This window comes from Polypterus senegalus, chromosome 1, assembly GCF_016835505.1.
Source record: "Polypterus senegalus isolate Bchr_013 chromosome 1, ASM1683550v1, whole genome shotgun sequence".
NCBI classification, from domain to species: Eukaryota; Metazoa; Chordata; class Cladistia; order Polypteriformes; family Polypteridae; genus Polypterus; species Polypterus senegalus.
In genome coordinates this window covers 258,952,432-258,968,590 of record NC_053154.1, presented here as the reverse complement: position 1 = coordinate 258,968,590, position 16,159 = coordinate 258,952,432, and the positions used below count along the sequence as shown (strand labels likewise).

Below are 16,159 nucleotides of genomic sequence, written 5' to 3'. Positions count from 1 at the left end.
TAAAGGTTTTTTTACCAGCATTAGATCTGTGCTGTGATTTACTCTTCCTTTGCATAGAGGGGAAGTCATAACTAAAAATATACATAAATCAATAGCACAAAGCATCCTGGAAACTTTGATCTTTGAAACCACTTTTTGTTCTTTTTATCAAGTAAGATTTGAACATTTTTAAACCATCAGCAACTTGAAGAATCCAATCATGTATTACGTGAACCCACGTGTTCTGTTGCAGGGAGGCAGGGAGCCACAGAGCCACAGCCTATCCCAGGAACATTAATGGCACTCACTCACTCACAGCAGACCAAGTTACTCTTGCCAATCAATCTAGCTGCATGTTTGCATTGTGGGAGAACAAATACGTGAACATTAGATTATTAGAAAATTTTTGACAAGAACAGGCCATTCAGTACAACAAAATTTGTTAGTCCTATCTACTTAATTCCCCCAAAATAACATCATATCAAGTTTTGAATGTCCCAGAAGTATTATTGTCTACCACACTACAGGGTAACTTATTGCATTTGTCTATGGTTCTCTGTGTGAAGAAAACTTCCTAACATTTGTGTAAGATTTACCATTAACATGTTTCCAACTGTGTCCCCGAGTTATTAATGAATTAATTTAAAGTAATGGTCTCAAATCACTGTACTAATTCCTTTCAGAATTTTAAACTCTTCAATCACGTCACATTGTAAACTCTTTGAATCTCTCCTCAAAGCTCATACTGCTCAGTCCTGGAATCAGCCTAGTCCTGACTTTTTCTAGCGCTGCTATGTTTTTTTTTATAATATGGAGACCAAAAATGTATGCAGTACTCCAGGTGAAGCCTTACTAGTGCATTGCAAAGCTTGAGCCTAACCTCCTTTGTTTTGTGCTCTACACATCATGCTGTATAACCCAAATTTCTGTTAGACATCTGAACACTGTCTGGAAGTTGATAGTGAGAAGTCCACTATGACTCCCTAATCCTTCTCATAAGCAGTACTTCAATTTTCAAATCTCCCTTTGTATATTTAGAACATGAAAACAAAATTCAAACCCTACACAGAACATAACACAGCCAGGAATGAAACTGAGCAGCCATTGCTGTGTTAGGCATCAATGCTACTCATCTTGTCATCCATTTCCATCTGTGTATATGCATGTGTCCTGCATGCGTGTCAGAGGAACACCTTCCAGATTAATCCAAGATAGGTGATATCCCACCAGGGAGAGAGGGGGTGCTGTTACAAACAGTGTCATCTTTTTTTCTCCTCTCTAGCAGCGAGAAGATGCCCCGTGAGGACAATGAACCCCACCCCTTCCGGCTGGAAGGCTATAAGAATCTGATATCCCCAAATGTTGACATCTGATTTGGACCCTCACTTACCACAGGACAGAGCTTTCACTGATTGACTCCACTCTTAGGTCTCAGCTTCTTTAAAGTTGTTATTTCAGTTTTGCACCCTCATGCGTCTGTTTTGTTTAAAAATGTACTTTTTGATTAAAACGGGGCGACCCTGCTGGCACCCCACACTTCTTGGGACTCACCCTTTGCTCCTTCTACCCGTCCACACCCTGTACACTACAGGTAAGTAGAGTAAAACGAAACACTTTAAATGACTCTGCGGTATTTTTCATTCCAATATGAAATTAAAAAGTGTCAACAATAAAAGTAAAGTTTAAATGAATAAACCTTTAATAAAAATTGAATTTACTGATTGCACATTTACCACCATGGATGGAATAACATTTTTATATTATCATTTTACAAACATAAAAAACAGAAATGCAGCTTACCAGAAATGAATCTTTAGAAAGTACAGTGCCATTATTGGTAGTTTTTTTCTCGTCAGTTCGGCCAGCAATGGTGTTGACAGTGTAATATTAATGCAGGAGGCCTCAGGCAAATTGCCATTTAATGTTAAAGTGCTGAAAACATGTAAAACTACATACATTTCACTAACATGCACTTCTAGAAACAACCTAGATTATATACCATGTTCTGTGGCAGGCATAAACAAAATGATTACAATTAAATGAGGAGAAAAACATATTCATAATGAAGTTCAAGTATACACAAAACTTCAAGTAACATACATATTATTCTCGTTACTAATCATATTAATCATAAAAATTAGTTCAAGTAGGATAATGAGGACAGTATTTGTAGTGGCACATTTTAAAGTATAACCTTTTAAGAAAGTTAAGTCAGAAAGTTCTATTCATTATAAGGATGATGCATTGCGTTGTGACAACGAAAATAAATCTGGATCGATTATGCTAACTGGTGTTGTTTTTCCGTAATACTAAATATCTGAATACAACAGCACCGTTTGATCAGCAGATGTGGGAAAACACCAAAGTTGTTCCTGCGGCATACCTAATGTTTCACCACAGTGACACAAAGCGCTTCAGCATTGAATACGATTCTTTGTACAGAGATAGCTCAAGCAAAGTAAAAGAAGAGCAAAATCCAATTTCTAAGAAGAATAATCACAAAGATTATTATGCATTGTGTAAGTTAAGATCATGATACTGGGGTGTCATGTCAATTATGTACACTTCATATATGCATGTTTCGGTGCACTTTGAGTTAAAACTATGGACGACCATACAAGGAACCCTGTTTTGAAACAAACCACACATACACTTTCTAGTGAGGTCTGGAGTGCTCTTTGCCTTTTTGACATCGTTTACTTTCTAGTCTCAATCACGGCTCTTTAGTGCAAGTTGTCAAGGGCCACTGCCTCGTCCAGGTTTTCCTTTCCATTTAGCTACAGTCCCTTAGTTAACATCATTTATCTTCTCAGTTGTTCAGTGCCACATCTTTCATGCTGTCACATAGACTTACTCAAGTCACACTCTTCTAAATATGACTCAACCTGCTCAAGTGGCAGCAAATGGGGAAACCTGAAGATACTGCAGCCCTTAAGCACTCAAGCTGGGGCTCGACATTTTATTTTGTTTTTTTTGCATCCTGAGCTGCTGCTTTAACAAGGAGACATGTTTCAATAGCGCTGCATTGTTTGTTTTTTTTTTTATCTGTGGAAACAAACACTTGCCTTGCAAAAACAAATTTGCCTGCAGGAATATTTATTTTAGGTGACCTGGGAGCGTTTTGACATTCTCAATATGCTAAACTAACTTAACATTTCTTTAAGAGTAGATGCCAGGTATGGGATGTTTTCAAATTCATGCACCTTACACATTTTAGGAGTCCTAGAAAATGAAAGGGTCTGCAGGAGATGCCAAAAAAGGGTACGTGGTAATAGAGCTTCCAGACACCAGAGTGCAAAGCATTAGAAAAAAGTGATGTGATTTCTGAAAAAGTTTCTATATAAACATCAGAGCACGGTGGGCGCACATCCTGTGTAGATGAGTACCACAGAGTTTGGTTGAAATGTTAGAATCCTACCCTAGGAGTATGTCATTTTCTCAAAAGGGTTAATACAAATAACTTTTGTATCGATATAAAAAGGTGCCATGTTGGGAGTCAAGCTTTTTCTCTCATATAAAGATGCACTGTGTCTTAATCAGGACTCTTCGGAAAAATCATACTTTTTTTTGTGTGCGGGGGATTCATATTAAATGCAAAACACAACAAATATGTCTAAAAATGCCATGTTTGTGGGTGGGCTGAGTGCCAGTTGTTTTTTTTTTTTTTTCATTAACACAAACATTTTGCAAACACAACACAGAAACACCACATTTGCGCTTTAATTGTTTTTAGAATTTTCTCTGGTCTCTTTGTCACACTATTACCATGTGGCACAATGGATATTATTCACTTCCTTTGACTGCTCTGCCCCATTTCAAGACACTGTAGTAGAAAAATAACAGTTTTGAAGACCTTTACATTTTTGACAAGAGATGTTATTTACTTTTTTACCTGTTATTTACCTGGAACTTACAAGAATTGAATTGTAACTTTTCCCTGTAACATCCACCCCTATCGGTTTGTTTCTATGAATGCATTGCTTACTATTTTATGGCTAAGTAGGTGCAAAATTGAAAGAATTCCTTATTGTTTCCCTTAGCTATAGAAAGCATTAAAAGGAATGGTAATAATAATTCTAAGTCCTGCTGAATATGGTCTTCTGATGTAGTTACTTCTACCAGTTCCCCATTACTGGTGGCACCCAGTTATAAGTGGTGCTACCATTTCAGCTGGTAACAGTATAATTTGTACAAATACGTTGAGCTGTTATATTACTTATGGAACTAAAGAGGTGGAATTCAAACAGTGTTGGCATTTTTACAAGGTTACTTGCACCGGTCCTGGTTATCTTTTATTCCCTACCAGACAAAGCCAGATGAAAAGGAAGTAAACTTAGGGTAGGCACTGTGGTAAGTATATTTGGTATCTTTAGTAGCCTTCAGGAGGTGTGTTATTTACTTGTATTACTAGGGTATAAGTACTGCTGTCTGATTATCTTCCTCATATAGTGCGAAAGATTTGTGTCACACATGCATGGACATAAATCTACAAACGTGTACTGAGCATCCTTGCAGGAAAACAAGACCCTTATCCTGCTGCGGTTAAAGAACATTTCTGCACTGCTCAGATTTGTAACAACACTAATGTACCTGCTTCACAATTCATTGTATTCCTCACCAAAGCGAAAACCTTATACTGACCAGGCCAGCCATTAAGTGGAATTAGTCAAGTGAGCTCAAGGAGGCTAAAGTTGGTGTTCAGAGCAGAGTCATGGCATCACTGTGCTGCGCAATTGTAAATTCTGTCACAATTTGTAAAATTTAGCTTTATTATACTTTCTCCGCAGTTAGGAGACCTGGGTTCACTTCCCGGGTCCTCCCTGCGTGGAGTTTGCATGTTCTCCCCATGTCTGTGTGGGTTTCCTCCCACAGTCAAAAACATGCAGGTTAGGTGCATTGGCGATTCTAAATTGTCTCTAGTGTGTGCTTGGTGTGTGTGCTTGGTGTGTGTGTGTGTGTGTGTGTGTGTGTGTGTGTGTGCGTCCGTGCCCTGCCCGGGGTTTGTTTGCTGCCTTGCACCCAGTGTTGGCTGGGATTGGCTCCAGCAGACCCCCGTGACCCTGTAGTTAGGATATAGCGGGTTGGATAATGGATGGATATACTTTCTCCTTGTCAGGTTATAATTGTCTGCTTCAATGCTTCAATGCTGTGCAGCCATTTATTGTTTCAATGAATGAACTACACAAAGCTGTGTTTTTAGGACCAAAGCCATTTGCAGTCCAGATCCTGGAGAGCAATAGTGTTAAAATTCTTATCATGAATTTCTCAAAACTAAAACAAGTATTAATGTAATAATTATAGCTTACTGGAGAACTCTGTTCTTTTCCACAATGTATTGATTCATAAATGAATTGCTAATGGAGATTATTGAGATTTACTTTGAACTAGAAATTGATGCAAAGAATGATCCTTTTTGGGGAATACAAAAATAATAAATGAATTGAAGGGGTTGTCGTTATGGGTAAGGGTTCACCTCAATCTGCGTGGGTGTTTAAATAATGAAACGTAAACTTGAGAAGTCTGCATTTGTGAACGACTGCAATACGCTTAGTATGAAAAATTGTTTTTAAACCTTGTGGTTCCCTCAAAAGCTATTGTGACATGATTTTAGAAAAGCGTGAATTAAGACATTGTGACTTTGACTTGTCCTAGGCTCCTATTCCATTGACATTATGATTTCATTTTCTAAATCTTTGATGTTTTTTGGCTTGATGCAAGTTAACAGGCAGGGTAAGGAACAAAAAAGCAGAATCAACAACCTGATTTGTCATGTTAGATAAAATGATTCAAAGTCAGCCGAAGAACGGACATTCCAGTTGACCAGTCAGTTTCATTGCTGTTGAACTGGTGATTTGGTCTTTCTAAATAGATTTATTCACAAGTTCAACTCTCTGGTTTCTGAAAGAAATGCAGCATACAGTGGCATCCCTGCATAATTAATAAGCCACACGAGACATGCTTGATGACATGACAGACGTCTCTCTAGCACAGAGTTTTTTCTCTCTCTGCCTGCCCACAAAAGGCCACTTGAAATTCTAGCAGCTGGCACATTTAGCTTTCTGCTTCCTTTTTTATACCCTATTAACTGGGGGTCAGCAGCACTCATCCCTTTGAGACATGTTAGTCTGTAACAGGTCAATTAAAAAAAAAAACTGGTTCACCTATCAGTTTGACAACAACCAAATATATACGTATTTTACTGGAGGAGATAAAGCAGCCAGCAGCAAAGCACAAATGTTTGACAAACACAAATTATATTTCAAAACACTTTATATGTTGCTCCTGTAACTACCTTCAACAGGGAACTCCTAACATATGACATGTCTCTTATACCTGTAGATGACACAATGTTTGACAAATGTCATGGGGTGTGTGGATTACTTTTGAAACAGACATGGAAGCTTCCAGGTGATAACCAAGATAAAAGGGTGAATTTTATAATTTGGGGTGGGAAATCATCTCGCTGGAATTTCATTGTATGCACTACAATAATAATTTGCAAGTTATAAACATATTAAGACAAAGTCTGATCTTCTTCAGAGTCAATGCTGTACTGTATGTAGTTAAGAGCCTGCCCTTATTTAAAGTTTACCTGTGATCCTTCCTGCAAGAGCTAGAGCTGCTCTCCCAACATGGCCACCAACACTCTACTGCAGACAGTAACATTGTTCTACCATATGTAGCCCCCATCATCCGCTTCTCCTGCTTCACCCTCCTCCTCTTCTGCTTCTTCAGCATTCTCTTCTACCTCCTTTTCCTCTTCATCTTCCCATCCCACTCCACTTCCAAAATCCCCAGAGTATCCAACCAGATCATCTACAAGAGAACAGGACACAAATGTGGAAATGATCCATAATTATTATTCTGAAATTCATAAAACAAAGTAATAAAAACTCATAGATCATAGTGTTTTGAACCAACTGCTAAAGATAAAAAAAATATTGTAAAAACTCTATTACAAAATTGAAGGATATTATTTCTGCACAATCAAGGAACATATTAATTTGATACATGAAATTCCATTCTAATGTGAAGCATTCTTTATAAATTTAAAAAATACCCAGCCTGCACTTGTGTTTATAAGTGTTCCAAGGCACCAATGTGAAAATGAAGGCTCTACAACTTACCAAATACTTCCACTTTGAAGCGGCAAAGTTTTTAAATTAAGAAAACGAGCCTTTCATATTTCTGAGGCCTGCTTGTGACAACTAAACTAAACTGAAAGTACTACTTTTAATCACAGATTTTGGTAGTATTTTCTTGAGGTAAGGATACTTTATTTTTTCTTTGCTTGCAGTCGAGTTCTGGGTGAAAGCTTGGACACAACCACAACCAAAGACGTATCCGGGAAGTTTTTTAATGCATTTTCTCATGTTGGGACCTCTGTACCCTTTACCACTATTATAAAAAACATGAGGGGCTATCAAGTCAAAGCGAACTTTATTGTCATCTCAACCATATACAAGTATACTGATAGATGAAGTTGTGAAGCTCAGGGTCCACAGTGTAACAATGTGAAGTGCAAATAAAAAATTTAAATTAAATTAAAATTAAAACACCAACAAGATGAGACATTGTGCAAAGACAAGACATTTTTTTCTTTTATAAAAAATGCTTCACTTTTGAACACAATTTCATGTGGCAAATGAATGTATACCATGATTGTGTAGAAATAATTGTAATCCAAAAAATACAGAATGTATGCTTTAATTAATGTCCTTTTCCTATGTGGTACAACAACTGATGCTGTATATATTTCTAGCAAATAAAATGGGGGGGTCCAATATCTTATTTGGGGTCTGGATAACAATTTGAACAGGTCTCCATGTTGTATCAGATTGCATAATATTTATACGGCTTTTGAGTGAATAAAATGGGCAAGAGGCCACACTACAGTAATGAATCATCCTTTAATCTCTTTTTGAAACAGTTTTTTTAATTACAGTTTTGCTTGGAGAGGAGCCTGTCCCAGCATCATTAGCCAAATGAAATCAACTCTGCATGGAATGTTATCATATCATAAAGTATACTCAGGCATATATCTATACATGGGGGATTTGGAGTCACCAGTGAACTTACCATGCACATCTAGTGAAAGTTAGAGGGAGAAGAGACCCATCTATCATCTGTTTCATTTTCTCACCCCACTTATTTCAGTTTAAGGTTAAGGGGTCAAAGAGCCTGGGAGAATTAGGCACATCCTGGTCAACGTTGGATAGGACACAAGTCTTCTGTTGGCACATTCAGTCTCTCAATTTAGAGATGCCATTCAACCAACCTACACATCTTAGTAATTTCAGAGAAGAGACCATTGTAGGTAAAGTTAGAGCATGCACAGAAACAAAAACTTTGGGGCAGGATGTAAAATGCAATTAAAACCAGAAAGCAGAGATTTATAAATGGTTTTTAACCGTGTTTTAATTAAAAACAGTACAAAGACAAGATATGTAAAGTTTAAACTAAATCAGCCTTATTTATTTTAGTAAATAAACACTCATTCTAAATGTGATGCCCACAACATGTTCCAAAAAGGTTGTTTTTTCCACTGTGGTGCATCGGTTTTTCTTTTAATACCATTCAATAATTATTATGATCTCAAGGCACTAAATGTTGTAATGTTGAAAATGGTATTTTGGTATTTTTTCTCCATTCATGCTTGATATAAGACTTCAGTTACTTAACAGTCCTATGTCTCCATTGGCATATTTTGTGTTTCATAATGTGCCACATGTTTTCAATAGGAGATGGGAGAGAAGGCATGCCAGTCTAGTACCCACATGCTCCAATGTGGCTTGGCATTGTCTTGAAGAAATTTGCAAGGATGTTTCTGAAAGAGATGTTGTCTAGATGGTGGCACACGTTGCTCCAAAACGCATATGTACCCTTTGGCATTAAGATGTGCTTGTTTACCATGTCATGGTGTAGGCAGTAGGTATATAAAAAAGCTATGACAATGCCCAGACCTTTGAATCTCAAGCCAGACTGATGGATGACATTGCCACTGCCTGTTTCTCCAAATGTTTTTTCCACTGACGAATTTGGTCTACAATTCTTGGGCTTTCCCTCCAAGACCAGGCATCAAGAGTTTGATTCGAGTTGTAATTTGCAATGTAAGCCTACATCAAACAAAGCTAAGTTATTTCTCCTACGTGATTTCTTACTGCTGTATCACTAGGGAGGAGTGTCGTCTTTTATGTTTTACCTATATACATTTGGATTAAGTAACACACCAAAATCAGTAACAAACTCATTCCCAGGGAGTTAGCGCCCCCAGCTGGACACACATGGGGATTAACATACCCTCATACCATGACAGAAGCCAACCTTTGGTACCGCAAGAATGATGGTAGACCATGGTATCAATTATCTCCAATCGTCAGACCATAGCACACATTTCCACTTTGTGTCAGTCTATCTCAGATGAGCTTTAGCCCAAAGAAGCCACAGATGTTGAATGATGTATGGCTTTCACTTTACACAGTATAGTTTTAGCTTTGTATTGTAGGTGTTGTGACAAACTGTGTTTACTGACAGCAGTTTTTCAAAAGTACTCCTGAGCCTATGTGTTTATGTTCATTACAGAAGAATGTTGCTTTTTTAATCAGTGCCATCTTAGGGATTGAATATCATAGCCATTCAATACTAGTTTGCAAGCCTGCCCTTTATGCACACAGATTTCCCCAAACCCTCGGAATCTTTTAATGATGTTACGAACCGAAGAGGGTGAAATCCCAAAAAAAGTTTTGCAATCATATGTTGAGAAATGTTGCCGCTAAACTGTTCATCTATTTGCTCAGTTTAGCACAAAGTGGTGAACTTTGACCCATCCTTGCCTGGAAATGACAGGATGCTCCTTTTATACCGAATCATGGCAGCATCACCTGTTATCTGATCACTTACTTATCTGGAGAAAGTTCCAAAACAGGCTTTTGTGGAATGTACTGCAGGCATCAAAACTGGAACTAGCTTATATTTACCAAACTAGCAAAATACCCGCGCTTAGCAGCGGAGAAGTAGTGTGTTTAAAAAGTTATGAAAAAGAAAAGGAAACATTTTAAAAATAACGTAACATGATTGTCAATGTAATTGTTTTGTGACTGCTATGAGTGTTGCTGTCATCAAGGATTTGATTATCATTATTTCTTTCAATCAGGTTCGTATTTGGAGGATGTGTTGTGTTCAAGTTACATTCTGTGTTTGTCAACTGTTGTAAAGATAACAGGTTTCATTCATCGAAGTGTTCACTACCCAAATCGGTACTCGTGAATCTAAGATGTTTAACAGGCATTCCCGGTATTAAGTTGTGGATTTGCCTGCGAATATTTAGCGGCAGCGTGTCTATGAACTTAATTTAAACTTAAGCTTTACACCTTGCTTTCCTATTGATTTGTCTACAAAGGCTTGTTCAGATTCAGAGGGTTGTTCCTTTCTTACTTCATCAATAAACAACTCGTCTTCCTCTTTATCTGAGACATCACACACTGCATGCACGGGTTTACCTTTCCCAGTCCTGCATCTTTAGCGCAGTGGTTCAATTTACCACATTTTTTACACCAATGTCCTTTAGCTGGACATTGACTTTTTCCACCGTGTGCTTTGTTTCCGCAGTAGCTGCACTTATGAATATGCTTGTATGCGTCACTCGCTTCATATTCTTTTGCTGCTTTCTCAATTGTGTAATGCGTTTTTTGTTCAGCGCTCTTTGGAGCTCTTGCTTTTGCCTGCATACTGTGATCACAGTCAGTTCATGTGAGCCGCTTGGAGTACATGCATCGAATGTTCTCAGCTGTGCTTGTTCTATATCATGCGATCTTGCGATGTCCACGGCTTTATTTAATGTTAGCTCCGACCCGGCACTTAAAAGTTTCTCTCGCACTTTCGCTAAGTTTGTGCCAAACACTATTCTATCCCTGACCTTCTCATCTTCGTTTGCATAAGCACAGTCATTCACCAGCAATTTTAACTCTGTTACAAAGTGATCAAAAGTCTTGTTTATACCCTGCGTCTTCTCATTAAACTTGTATCTCGCGAATATCGTATTCAACTTAGGCATGACAAACGCCAAGGTGTTTAACATACATTCCCAGTATTAACTTTTTGATTTGCCTGTGAATATTTAGCGGCAGTGTGTCTATTGGATTGCTGCTGATGAAAGGCCTTATATGGGCAGGCACTCAATTAAGTCGGAGGCGTGGTGATGGGGGACACAACTCCGCCTCACACGGCGACCTAGCTGCAGGCTATGGCTGTATATATGTATGTAAGTAGGATTCAATTATGACCATTACACGTAGAATTTCGAAATGAAACCTGCTTAACTTTTGTAAGTAAGCTGTAAGGAATGAGCCTGCCAAATATCAGCCTTCTACCTACACGGGAAGTTGGAGAATTAGTGATGAGTGAGTGAGTGAGGGCTTTGCCTTTTATTAGTATAGATTAATTTTATGAGGTAAAACATTATACAGTATAGCTGTGTAAGCCCGTGCTGTAAAAAGCCTGGGATCTTAGAAACTATTGAAATGGTCAAAAAAAATTGACATTTAGAGATGTCAGGTAATTAAAAAGAACTACTCTGGGCATCTCTCTCCTAGGAAGATCCGTTTTGCCGATCTGCTCACATCGCTTGTGTATTAACGACTAAGTGACTTTGTCTTTCTTCTGAGGTGTTGATTTGCTGATGTCCTCGCCTCGCTTCTGTATCAGTGGCTAAGCAAATAACTCTTTCTTCTGAGGTTTTGTTTTGCCAACGTGCTAGCCTCGATTCTGTATTAGCAGCTAAGTGAGAGACTCTTTCCTTAGAGGTTTTGTTTGGACACACACACTTTCACGCGTAGACGTTTATATACAAGATATCTTGTCCTTGTGCTGTTTTCAACTAAATACGGATAAAAATCATTCACAAATCACTGGTTTCTGTTTTTGTTTTTACATTTATTTACTGTCCAAACATTTTTGTTAATGAGGTTGTACATTTTCTTCAAATCATGGTGTTGTAAGGCAAAAAAATGCCACCATGACTGCCCAAAACAAGTCAGCCTTTACTTTTATAATCTATTTTACAGCAACCTCTATTATTAGACACCTTTTAAATAATTTCATTCGCAACTATTTTGTGACCTTTTCAGAACCAGTGAAGCAGGCCAAAGATGGTTTACTCATTTACTCTCTTTTAATTCTTTGCCTGTGTTTTGCGTATTAGTTATATAATTGTACATACTCATCTTTATTTCTAATGCCCACCTTTTGCCTCTGCATTGTCTTTGTCACACTGAAAAGTCACACTGAAAAGTGACGGAAACCATGTGACAGTAGGAGGACGCTTTTACTGTTTTACAGGAGGTGAAGAACATATCATCTACTGTACATGTGACCATATGTTAATACCTGTGGCGTCAGAAATGGGAATGCTTATTAAAAATGATTTATAGCCCAGGGTCTTTGATCATCGACTTTCTGAGGCACTTTCAGGTTTGACTTTAGTATCCATAATATAAAATGCCCTATTCCTCATGTCCAAACACATAATAATAAATTTTACTTGGTTACACATTTGTATGATTTGTAGCTATCTGCTAAAAAATAAATGAACTGGTGAAATTTAAGAACATGATTTTTAAATATCTATTTATGATAAACTACCTTTTTTTTTTAAAAGCAGTAAAGTGCTGTAAGAATTAATAAGAGTTTCAATAGGAACAATTCTATCAGGCATTTTTATAATTACTTAGTTTTTTCATTAATATCAAACGAAAAGAAGATACTTTTAGATAGATGTGTTTAATAATTGAAAGATCTTTGCTGAACCCACAACTTCTGTGCAAGATGATCCAAATTAATTTTAATTGTATAAGTCAAGTTTTATTGAACACTTTAAAGCTGATGGGGTTTCATTATTTTATTACATAAGAAAGTATTACTAAATATGAACCAGAGTTAGTTGTTGCACTCAACAGCTTTTCTAATTAATTCTAGGCTAATGGAGATGCTGTATTTTTATTAGACAGCAATTTCTTGTGGGTGTTTTGAGGTGAACCAGTCTGAGTAATGTCTGCCACGGTTCACCATTCAAGGTATGCCAACTATTTTGCTTGCCAGTCCTTCGGCAATGAGGCGACTGCTCTGAACTGGCCTTTCAAAATGTGATCAAAAACAAAAGCCTACGGAAGCACACACATGGGCCATTCTGATTTCCATACAAACCAAAGTCTGGCGATGCACCCATATTGTTCAGTTGAAAACATCTTACCACAGTCAGGGTTGCCATGGATACGGGATCCTGCCAGTTCACCACCGTGCTGATCGACACACCAGCATTCGCCTTTACTCTGGTCACACTGTAGCTTTCTGTAATAACCATCTTCATCACAGCTGGGAATATACATACCTGACAATGAAAGTCAAATTAGTATTGCGCCGAAAACAATGTATTTGTGATTTGCCACCAGAATATTTCAAAATAATGAAGGCACCAATTCCCTACTATCATTTAAAGCACTTTAATATTAAGCATATGTAATACATAGAAATGTATTGCACGTGAGAAAAAGGACAATACTGTGGAGTTCAGACGTTGACATCTAGAAATAGTCATCTTCATTCAAAACGCTGAGGGCTATTAGAAAACAAAAACAGATCTCAGTTTTGTTTCCTTTAGCAAGGTATTCCTGACATATTCCTTATAACATCAGTTTACCCCCCAACACAAACATGCACACACTCTCTAGTCAGAGTATTGGAAGCCACTGTTATTTTTCTGTGTTCATCTCAAACCATTTCTATTATGATAGAGGATTGTGGGGGTGCTGGAGCCTTTCCCATCAGTATGTGGAATGAGGCCATTGCAGGACCCACTCACACTGCGCCAATCAACCAAACCTGCAGAAGGAAGCCAGAGTGTCCACGTAAACATAAACCCAAAAGGAGAATATGCACAATCTGTACAGATCAGCTAAGATTTGAATCCCAGAATTAAATAGTTCAAGTGGTACCACAAACCACCTTGTTTTTCTTTTATCATTCCATTTTTAAAAAGGATAAAAATGTACAATCAGGTCTTTCAAAATGAAGGAAAATGTTTTTTCTTCAACACATATTGTTTTAAAATGCTAAAAGATGCTATTTATGAATATTTACAAAATGTCAACAATAAATTGTTTTGAGTTTCACTTTTATCTTGCATAATCAGGGCCAACTATAAAGCAAGTGTGTAAGTTTGTAAACGTGTACCAATGTTTTATTCATAAAATGTACTCAGTAAATACCTGACAATGACTCAGTATAGACATGGCTATTGTTCACCCAGCAGTTCCCTTGCTTTATTTCCATCATTTTGTATTACACATGAGCACACACCCTATCAAAAGCAGGAGGCTCTTCTGTACAACCCATCTTGATGGTGATTTCTCTGAGACCACAAATATCCATCATCTCACACACTAGAGGGGTTATAAAATGGGTTAATGCTTGACAGAGTGAGCCAGTTTTAAGAAGAAATTAAGCTTTTGTGTTTTTGTTGAGTTTCTTTGAATACTTGTGGCAGGACTCAAACAGGCAACTTAGTTTGGTTCTGATCAAGAGAAGTAAATTGGGTCACAATCAGCCAGGAGAGGCCCTTGATCCCAAAAGCTTGGACATGTTCCCTTGAATGATCTTTACGCTGTCTCCCGTTTTCCTGTATAAAGGTGAAAGTAGGGTGAAATGACACCTTTTATTGGGTAACTAAATAGATTACAAATGCAAGCTTTTGAAGCAGCTAAGACTCCTTCATCAGGCAAGGTGTTACAATCTAAAGCTAACATGGTACAACACTATACTACCCTGTATAAAGGTGTAAACCACTTGAACAGATACAGTTATTGTCACCAGCACATGGTACGCTAGGTGATCATGTTTAGAGGAGTCAACTTGACTGTATTTGTGAAGAGTTGCAGTTGTTAGATGCGAGTCAGTGGCACCTATTTCATGTATTTCAATGTAAGTTGGTTAGTGTTAACAAATCTGATTTGTGTAATAAAATGTAAACAAAATGTTTGTAAATGTTAATTGGTGAGATCTGGCAGATCACAGGTGGATAAAATACTGTTGCAAGTTCTTTTTTGATTGTATCAGTTTGTTAAAATTGCAATTACTTTCAATAGACAAAAGTGTGCAGAGCTGTAAAGCTATCCACTGCTCAGCATAAGAAAACATTGAATTCAATTGAAATGTGGCTCGGTGGTACTGTGGTGAAGAACTGCTGCCTGACAGTTAAAGGGACCTCTCTTCATTTTTCTTGGTGGTTATTCACCAGGTGGTTCAGTTTCCACCAAATCTCATTGATTTGTGTGACAGATTTGCATGACCTAAAACAGACTGCTGTCCACATCAGGGTTGGTTCAAGTCTTGCGTATGGTGCTGCTAGTATTGACTTCAGCTGCCCACAACCCTACAGTGGAAAAGGCAGACTTAAAGATTGTTGGATGGATAAATGGAAGAATTTAATTCAATTTCTGCTTTTACTTTTCTTAATTATATTATTAGCACATTAGCACCTTCTAGGACCTTCTTATCTTCTTCTGAAAATGAATATTTTACAAAGCAATTTTCCCCTGTCGTAATCCCAACAGCATTATATCGTCACAAATGTTGACTTTTATAGATATGCAAGTTACTTTAACCTGATTCAAATGAAATATACAAAAAAAGAAAATTCAAATACAGATAATGCTGAGATGAAGAACTGAACAATACCTAATATAAACTTTGTCACAAAAAAATCTTATAAACAAAATATACTTTTTTCTCTGAAACTTTTATGGACCGAAGATGGTGAAGTCCCTGAATTCCTTGTAATCATATGTTGAGAAATGTTGCCGCTAAACTGTTCATCTATTTGCTCAGTTTAGCACAAAGTGGTGAACTTTGACCCATCCTAGCCTGTAAATGACAGGATGCTCCTTTTGTACCCAATCATGGCAGCATCACCTGATCACTTATTTACCTGGAGAAAGTTCCAGACATAAATGCAATGCACTGCAGGCATCAAAACTGGAACAAGCTTTACAAAATTCGTATTATGAGGTAAAACATTATATATCTGCTGTTTTCAATGAAATGTGGTTTAAAAATTACAAATCATTGCTTTTTGTTATTATAATGCATTTTACATACTGTCCCAATATTTTTTATAACGAGATTGTAC

At 37.4% G+C, this 16,159-nt stretch overlaps 1 protein-coding gene across 1 annotated transcript in view; it reads right to left on the bottom strand.

Moving 5' to 3' along the window:
- Positions 1–5,007: 5,007 nt before the first annotated feature.
- The window catches only part of spock2 (SPARC (osteonectin), cwcv and kazal like domains proteoglycan 2), a 311,728-nt gene continuing 300,576 nt past the window's right edge, over positions 5,008–16,159 (bottom strand). The window contains exons 10-11 of the mRNA XM_039772702.1: positions 13,226–13,363; positions 5,008–6,795 (exon numbers count right to left, since the gene is read on the bottom strand). Of these exons, the coding sequence (XP_039628636.1) occupies positions 6,650–6,795; positions 13,226–13,363 (284 nt within the window). The 3' untranslated portion in view covers positions 5,008–6,649. The remainder of the gene's footprint in view (positions 6,796–13,225; positions 13,364–16,159) is intronic.